The 9,075-nt window shown below is 47.8% G+C and overlaps 1 protein-coding gene across 3 annotated transcripts in view; it reads right to left on the minus strand.

The window, feature by feature from the left end:
- The window catches only part of SLC25A25 (solute carrier family 25 (mitochondrial carrier; phosphate carrier), member 25), a 13,400-nt gene extending 4,851 nt beyond the window's left edge, over positions 1 to 8,549 (minus strand). For 2 of the 3 annotated variants that reach the window (XM_009069230.1, XM_009069222.1), the window contains exon 1: positions 8,325 to 8,549. In XM_009069230.1, coding sequence (XP_009067478.1) covers positions 8,325 to 8,549 — 225 coding nt within the window. Of the gene's footprint in view, positions 1 to 2,581; positions 2,741 to 8,324 lie in introns of those variants that run through there. The other variant, XM_009069238.1, reaches the window with a different exon arrangement.
- Between the last annotated feature and the right edge of the window lie 526 nt (positions 8,550 to 9,075).

Genomic DNA, 9,075 nt, shown 5'->3' on the forward strand with positions numbered 1-9,075 from the left:
CAGAGGTGATGGAACTACAATGCCTCAAGGAAATTTGAGCAAAGTAATAGAGTAGAAAAGTCACCTGATTCCAACTGTCTCCCAAAGTCCATTACGTAGACAGAAAGCCTCATGCCCTTTATCAGGGATATTCTGCTAGTGTCATGTGTCTGATCTCAGGACTGTATCTTGATTAACACCTTACAAAGTCTTTGGGAAGGTTCAGGTGATGGAACTACAATGCCTCAAGGAAATTTGAGCAAAGTAATAGAGTAGAAAAGTCACCTGATTCCAACTGTCTCCCAAAGTCCATTACGTAGACAGAAAGCCTCATGCCCTTTATCAGGGATATTCTGCTAGTGTCATGTGTCTGATCTCAGGACTGTATCTTGATTAACACCTTACAAAGTCTTTGGGAAGGTTCTTGAACAAAGTATGAGGCAACAGATTGGCATTAAAAGTGAATCACAGAACTTCAGGTAATAAAAAAACCTGAACAGGAGAAGGAATTTCAGGCCTACTACAATCCTTAGAGAAGGAAGTTCCCTCTGGCAATAATTCCAACCAGCAAGAGCCTGTCCAGCTCTAGTGAACACAGCCAAAGATTAAAACCCCTGTAAACTGGTTTAGGCACCCTCAAGCTATGTGCTTTAATTACATGAGTTTCCATGAGATGCATATAGAGCAAGAAAAGGTTCTTAGTAGGACAAAGCTGAAATCAAGATCAGAGACTGTGCCAGACATCTAGGACAAGGAAAATGACTAATTAACTCTCTGCAGCATGAGGCAACAACCCATGGACTGTCCTGTTTGAGGGCACATGGATGCTTGCTGACAAGAGAGGTGATTTCCCAACTGCAAGAATGTGGCTCAGGGAGTTCCTATTCCCCTTCTTGTTCAGTCACTTGCCTTTAACAGGTTTAATAGTCTTTTTCAACATGAATCAGTGAAGAACACTAAATGAGGAGTGATTCATGACCCAAAGTTTTGTTTTCATTCTTGTAACATTTATGTCAACAGCAGATGGGTTGTTAAGGAAGCTCTGAGCTGAGATCAAACAGTGGGTTAACCCTGTACTCATCAATATTGTTGTGTTCAATAATTAGGTTCAAAGGTAATAGGCAAACAAACCTAAGCCTGCTGTGGTATCTCCTCAGCCTATGAGCATCAGACCTGGTCATAAGCTTCAAGTCTTTGTTTCAATGTCATTTAAAATGACTTCAATACTGAAAAATTCACTATTAGAACTCTCACTCTCACCCACCACGTCCTGTCACTTTAGCCCTAATGCTGTGAGGATTATTCCTAATCCCTTTATGAACCTCAAATAAGAAAGTGCTGTCCCAGCTGCCCTGACCTCCGAGGTATGCCCAATATTCCTAACCTGCCATTTATCATATGACTGTTGTAAAGTTCAGATATGACCCTACATTCAGCTTGGAGGCTAAACATAGACCAACACCCCTTGCCTGTCAGCACACTGGCCTTGAACAGCTGAATCAGGGCTTCCCTCTGACTGGCAACCCCCAGCCAGATGACAGGCATTAATAATTCGGAGGCACTGTAAGAGAGATGTGACTGTGCAACTGCTCCTGCTCTCTCAGCACGCCCTGACAACCAGAGAGATGTGCCCTGAGTGATCACAGACCACAGGCAATAAAACCTTTGCTCTGCTCACCTTTCTCCCCCACAATCACAGAGCAACAACACTGTGAGCCTGTCCAACAGTAACCCACAACACACGTGTGAGGGGTGAGAAAGCCAAGCCAAAGTGTCTTCTCCAGAGATGTGAACAAACACCTGCCTGCAGCTCTTTGCCTTTAACAGTCAATATGAAATCTGGTCATTCACAGCTATTTCAGCTGCAGAAGTTCCTATGGTCACCTGCAGAGTCACAGCCCTTGCAGCACTGTGAGACCCCATGTGCCTTCCAGCCTGCTGCATCCCCTGTCTGTGTCTCTGCACACAGGTAGATAAAGCCTCCCCAGCTTTACTGATCAATAATCAGCTCTCTGGGCTCTTGACAGTCTGGTCATGAAAAAAAAGAAAAGTAGCAGCAAGCTGAAAGAAAGGTTGGGACAGAGCACTCCATGGATTTAGTACCGCAAAGGGAAAGGCTCTTGCACAACCTCCCCCAGCTCAGCCCACACACCTCTGGCTCAGTCACTCACGTGGAGCAGCTCTCAAACCTGCTCACCTTCACCAGTGGGAGCTGACACTACATTACAGACCTGTCAGAAGGGAGGCAGGACAAAGGATGTAAGGAAACGGAAGAGGATGTGAACCATATATGAGCAAATCAATTAAAGCAGAAGACTTCAGCTTGGAAAACCCCTTTTTTCTATTCAATTCACATCAACCGGTTTAAACAGTCTCAGAGGCACCAAGATTACACCCAATCTAAACCAAATGAATCAAAAAGAGAAGAATCCACTCCACATTGCTTCAGCAATCCCTGCCAAGGAGCACGAGAAGTGTGTCCATGCTGTACCCAGCTATTACAAGAGCCACCACAAACCTCTCCCCCTCCATCCAGGCACTCAGGGTGTTGGAGATCACCACCCATCACTCCCTCCCTTCCAGTCCTCCCTCGGGGCCATACCTGCTTCCACTGACGATAGGTAGAGAACTCCTGGGAAGGAATGAGGAGGCTGAGTCGGAAGATGGATTTGAGCCCGGCCGGGAGCCCCTTGGACTCAAAGTATTCAAACTCTGCCTGTCTCTCCCCGAGCACTGGCACATACAGGCAGAGGCAGAGCATCTTTCTGAGCCTGAAAGTCAGCTGCTCTGCTCAGACCGACCAGGAAGGAAGGGAAGTAAAACTGAATGACTCCTCTGAGCTAATCTCAGTGTGTAGTGGAAAGGAAATACCAGCAAGTCTCATGACACATGCCTATGAGCAAGGCTGGCTCCAGAGGGATTGGCTGCACAAGCCCAGCCCTTCTACTTAAAAGGGAAGCCGAGGCTGTACAGTCCCACCCAGCTGACACATGTGAGCTGCCTCCCATTGCTCAACACCTGGCTCCCATTAAACCAGAGACCTTACATCACACTCACTCCCAGTTAACTCTTACTGAGTGTCCCTCTTGACCCAAGAGGCTTTGGCCAAGAGCCAAGCATTCACTCGCAGTTCCTTACATCCGATCAGTCCTTTCTGATCCTTCTTCTCACCCCTCTGGGGATTTACACAGGCAGAACAATAGGGACCAGAATTGATCATAACCTCTCCCACCGAGCAACACAGGAGGATTCTCATTGTCTTCCCAATAATTCTTCGTGCAAAACACAGTAAGAGCAGGATGCCAGCCACTTCCTGCTTTCATACACTTTAGGATATCCAACTTAAGCAAAACTCTTGAAATTCCACTTTTACCAGGTTACTTTGCTATGGCAGAGTTGATTTGGTTCCAAGTTCTCCCCAAAGCACTCGTGCCAGCCAGGAGCAGGTAACCCCTGCACACCAAGCTCTCCCCTCTGCAGCACTCTGGAGCTACTAATACAGCAGCAATAAAGCCTGTGGAGGTTTGTCACTGTGCCAAAAACACAGAAAATCACCCAAATCAAGGGCAAGCTTCAAAACAGCCCCAGCTGCTTCTAAGCCTCCTAGCTACGCATCCACACAGCAGTTACACCAGCTCAGTATTTTTCCTCCTCTTCCAACTACCACTAAACATTGTAGTCAGATACGCACTATGACAAGTGGCCTAGGCAGAACAACAATTTCCAGTTCCTACACTTGACAATTTAACCACTTTGTAAGCAAGTTCCTGAGCTCTCAATTAGAAACAAGCCAGGCTGGAGGGAGTGTGGCACAAGCACCATTTAATGCAGATATAATTACAGGTTTCTGAGTATCTAGTGGAGTTTGATGTATGGGATAACATCTAGTTCTCCAGTGAGAGTACCAACAGGCAGCAGGTAACAATGCTGCTAATGTGAATCTCAAAATAAAGTTATAGTCTTGGTATTTATCAGAGAGAATCACAAGGAAGATGCAAAAAGCCATAGGAAATAAGCCAAACACTAATCCTGCCTGCGCTAGAAGTAACACAGTGTGTTTGCTGAACTGGCTCAAGCCAGCCCAGATAACAGATTTCACCACTGCTGCGGACACAACAACATTTTCTGGTGTTTGCTGTGTTTGAACAGCCTGCCTGGCAGAGCAAAGTCCAACCAGCACTCCCCTCCTCAGGTCCTCATGCACCGTGGGCCCTTACGTCTTTACCATGGTATTTTGTTCTCTAAAGCAAAGCCAAGGTCTGTAATGAGCTGTTTGTGAAGCTGCATGTCAATCACACCAACTGGGAATATTTAATCCAGGGCTTTATTTCAAGGATTTTTTAAATTTTTTTTTTTTAAAGCTTAATGGATCACAACCTACAGCAACTCAGTGCCCTTCAGAGTCATGACCTGCAGCAGTTTCCCTGCTCTCTCTCAGGCACCTCACCTACCATGGCACCACTGCTGTGTTACCTAACCAGGCTTAACCTACTCCCTGCTGACGTCTCTCCACACGAAAACAGGATCTTCTCAGGGACTCCAGATCCTCTTAAAGATCAGCTGCAGCAGCTCACTGCATGCATGCCAACAGCACACAGCCTTGCCACCAAGGCCAGTCTCACTGCAAGCAGCATCCCAATGATACCTAAAGCCCACTGACAACACCAAAGGCCTTCAGGAGGCAGAGGGGAGCAGAGCAGCTCCCCCCCCAGCAACAGGTAGGAAGTGAATAAACCCAACTCAGATTTGCCTCACAAAGCCTTAAGATTCTTGGTAGTCCTTCCCACGAGTTGCCAAGCATCACTATTATAGCTGCTTGGCAGCTCAGTTGCTATGACAACATGATGCAGATTTTCCTAAGAAACTCTGTTTGGAGTTGGCAGCCAAAGACAAAAGGCAAAATCTGCACATTTTAGGAAAAAAAAAGCCCTACTACCTACGTCAGAGGAAAGGAGAAAGCTAATGAGGTTAAAGCTGATTTTAAGCAGGGTATTAATTACAGGACAGCGAGCTAAGAAGGAGAGACCGATTACAAATGAAGTTTATACCAGCAATTCAGGTTATAATGACAAAGGGAACTTAAACAAGCATTAAGGAGTTTTTAGATTTCACCCAAAAAAAAATCCTGGTAAAGCTGGAAGTACTCAAAAGCCAGGCAGCTCTCCAAAGCTGCAGGGATCAGTGCTGCTAGGACTGCATGGGGTCACTGCCCAAGTCTCAGCACACAGTCCCTGCAGGCAGCAGCACACCCACCCCAGGGCTCCAGGCATGAGCCACGGACAGTACATCCCTCATTAGCACTGTCTATTCCTGATCAAACCAAGGACAGGGCACAGAGCTCTGGCTGGTCCTCCCTGATACATCCTCCAGCCACCAACTGTGCCCTTTGAAGCCAGAGCTGGAGCTGCACATTTTTGGGCCATGTGGAGCCAGCCTGGCTAACACCCTCAGCTAAAAGGAGCACTCTTTGAGTCCTCCACAGCTCACTTTTCTTGCCATCAAGGAAGATGCAAAGTCATTTTCATTTTATTTTTAGGATTTGGTTCCTATCTAAAAGCTGCACAAGTTACCAGTTTCCATACCCTGCTCTAACCTTTCCAAGCCATTCGTACTCTTCTACGCATCTGCTTCATCCCTGATTTACTACATCAGCTCCAGAATGTACCTCCCTAAGGATGGAAGGATGCAGCCATACAAGGAGCAGGAAAGCATGCTGTTTAATTTTGAATTTACTTTGCTAAAAAAAAAGTCTCTAAAAATATCAAGTGCCAGCGAGCGTCACAGTCACATAACTAACATCCTCCTCCGGAGGGAAAACAGCTTTCTGGGTGCTTACACCGTGGGCCACAGCCCTATTGCTCCAAGTTTTCACTGGGTTCTGCTGACTTGGTAATTTCTAATTTCTAGAAACTAGCTTATAATTAATTGTACAGTACAGAAAGTCCTCTCAAAGCACAAAGATTGTACAGTGTATGAAGGAGGGAAGTTAATCATTTAAGAGACCCCAGCAGAGGAAAGAGCTGCAGCCAGCCAAGGCTGTACAAGGGGAAGGATAGAGACCAGGTACAGCAGACAACACTACACGGTGTTTGACATAAAGGTAACCAGGAAAGGTCACCTGTTCCACTGACAACACACGGATCCAAAGTTACAAGTCCAGATGGTGACATAAGGGGCAGATCGTGCCTCTCTCCTGTGTACACACATCCAGGGCCAACACAACATGTTTGCGAGCAGTATTTTCTCCTAGAAACAGCCTCATGTTGAAATCGTTACTGTCAGGCAAAGATCTGAGGGAAGACACATCAATGACAAGTGAAGACTGAGGAGCCAGGGCCAGGAAGCCCTTCCAGTCAAGTTTATTGATACATATCAATTCCTTACAGTAACCCCAGTATCAGACAGCATATTCTCTGTGTTTTTAGCAGACAGGTAGTTACAGGTGTTTTGACAAAACAAAGTGGTCTACCAGTCAAAAGACTGCTCCCAAGGTCACAGCCAGCCAGGGGCAGCAAACAAAAGCTGTGTGTCTCCCTCATTTTCTATAAACACCAAACAATACTCTTTGCTCATGGTGGGTTATTATCTATCCCTAAGGCTGTATGAGTATTTTTCCATCATTTCTCCTTCAGACAGGTAATTGGAACGCTGATATCTGATCAAGCACAAACAAGTCATTGGAGCTTAACAAGTTACTGTCCATCAGCAGAGCCACAGTGGCTGGATGCAGCATTAGCCAGCCAGAATTGCAAGGTAAAACATATCTGCATAATCCTCAACAGAAGAGCTTTATGCTGCGTTTTACTTTACAATCAGGGCAGGCTAAAATTACACAGTCACAACCTCCTGGCAGATGGGCAGTTACTTCCTAAACTGCAATAACTCCATTTTACCATATCCTTATCCTCTAGGTATTTCTCCATTAGCCAATTTTTGGGGTTCCTACACAGCAAAACTTCCCAGGGTCACACAGGAAAGAGATCTGTATCAGCTTTCAGAGAAAGCTTCATTTCCAGGTGTGAACAGATGGACTCTCCCTGACTGAAGGACCATTGTTCCCTGGAACACACCAGAGATTTTCGGTTCTACACTTCCAAGGTTTCCATCACATCCTCCTTCAGTTCTGAAGCTCTGTCCTTCTTCAACCTCTGTGCACCAAAGTCCTCCTCTTGTCAAAACACGCATGCTCCTCTTTTGGAAGGGGATGCAGAGTGCTAACTGCTAAGGATAGAGAAAGTCCCTGCAGATTTTTCAGTCTGATTCAAGCAGGGAGTGGCTTCTGCTCCCCAGAATGCGAAATGCCGCCCTGCCTGTTTCCATTCAAAACAGCAGCAGAACAGATATTAATCCCCTCTACAACTTCAACCTGTTCATCCCCCATTTTACAGGGAAAGCTTATAGCAACAGCCATGCCCAATTCCCTGTCAAATAAGCCAGATCCTGAGAGTCACACACCCATACCCCTGCTGCAGCCCTTCGGTATCATCCCCAGCTCCTTCTCCAGTAATCCCAGGTCACACCCTTGGTTTTAAACTACATGTAGTCAGAGCTGACTGCACCATCCTCTGGGGAGATGGACAGCATTCCCTCCCCATCAAAAATAACCCAGAGCTGCAGTCAGCCAGCACTGTGCTGGGAGCCCCAGCACTAAACTAAGCAGCTTTTGTTCGCCTCCCCCCAGACAAAGCCTCACCATTTATTCTCTGCCAACTGGGCACCCCCACCACCTCCCCACTCTCCTACCCCCCGGGGAACTTCCCATCCTCACGCAGATTTTAGTCTCTCCCTTATGCCACCCGCTCCCCAGGGCCAGGCTTTACTCTCTCCTGGGCTGTGCCATTCAAAAAACACAGCCAGTTACTCATTTGCTCAAAACATGCAAGTTTTACCAGGGGTTTGCCAAATTACCAGAGACTGACTCCGGAATGTTTTAGGATCTATTTGATCCTTTGCAGATCTCCAGTGCAGGGGTGGGACTCGTCAGTAACCTGCATTATCATTCCCTCTCCTCCCAGTCATGCTTCTTACAAGTTGCCCAGGAACCTTGCAGACCCCCATACTCCTTCTTGCCCTTAAACAGTAATTTTCCCCCCCACTTTGAATATCATGTTTGGAAGGTTAGATCACCTCCTCTCTTCAGTCATTCCCCTGCCCCCCCACTCCCTTCCTTTCTAGCAAACACACACTGGATGCTGCTCCCTTTTCCTGTTCTGCTCCCCCCTCCCCAAATACACACACACACAGCTACTCACACACTCCACCTGCAACACCCCTACTCCCAGCAGACCACACACTCCACTGTCATGTGCACCAACCCCTCCTCAGGCCCCTGGATGTCCCGTTACCTTTGGAAAATGCTCTGCGGGTCCAACCACCAGTAGGATAGTTGGTCTCCTTTCAGTGGGATCAGTCCCTCTGTCCTGTGGCTTCCCCACCATCTTTGGCCCTTTCTCCCCGGGGCCTGGAAGTGGGGTGGTGTTTCTGGCCTCATCCTCTTTTCCATCTGCAGGACCTTGGCATACGGCCCTGGGAAGGAAGCTAGACAGAAAATGCCAAAGGGTCTGCAGCATTGCTGCTCCAGAGAGCATCCCAGGCAGGGAAACCCTGCGCGCTCAGGAGCTGCCGCTGCCAAGGATGATGTGACTGCACTACCAAGCACCCCCAAGACGGGAATCAGCACGGCAGCCAGCGGGAGGTTCAACCCAGCGACTCCACGGGCTCAATTCTTTACAGCCCGCTCCTGCGGACGCTTCCTGCCTTTTGAAATTGCTGCTACTGCAGTCGTGCCTGGCCTGACAAGCAGCTCATTGTACCAGAGCCTCAGAAATCTGATGGCAACAGACAAAGCACAAGCCCCGTGGCACGGAGAAAGCTGAGACGCTGAGCTTTGGAGACTGCTTGGACAGCGGGAAAGCTAAAGATGAACCTCTCCAAGAGAAGCTCCTCAGAGCTGCCAATTGCCCCACACGTCCCGGCTCATCCTAACGGCACATCAGGCGAGCAGCCAGGCTGAGCAGCGATGCTGAGCACCCAGGCTGCGTCCCCACTGCAGCAGTGCCCAGCCAATCCTCGCTCCCAACACTGCGGTGCTCGGAG

This window comes from Acanthisitta chloris, unplaced genomic scaffold (assembly GCF_000695815.1).
Source record: "Acanthisitta chloris isolate BGI_N310 unplaced genomic scaffold, ASM69581v1 scaffold33590, whole genome shotgun sequence".
Classification (NCBI taxonomy): domain Eukaryota; kingdom Metazoa; phylum Chordata; class Aves; order Passeriformes; family Acanthisittidae; genus Acanthisitta; species Acanthisitta chloris.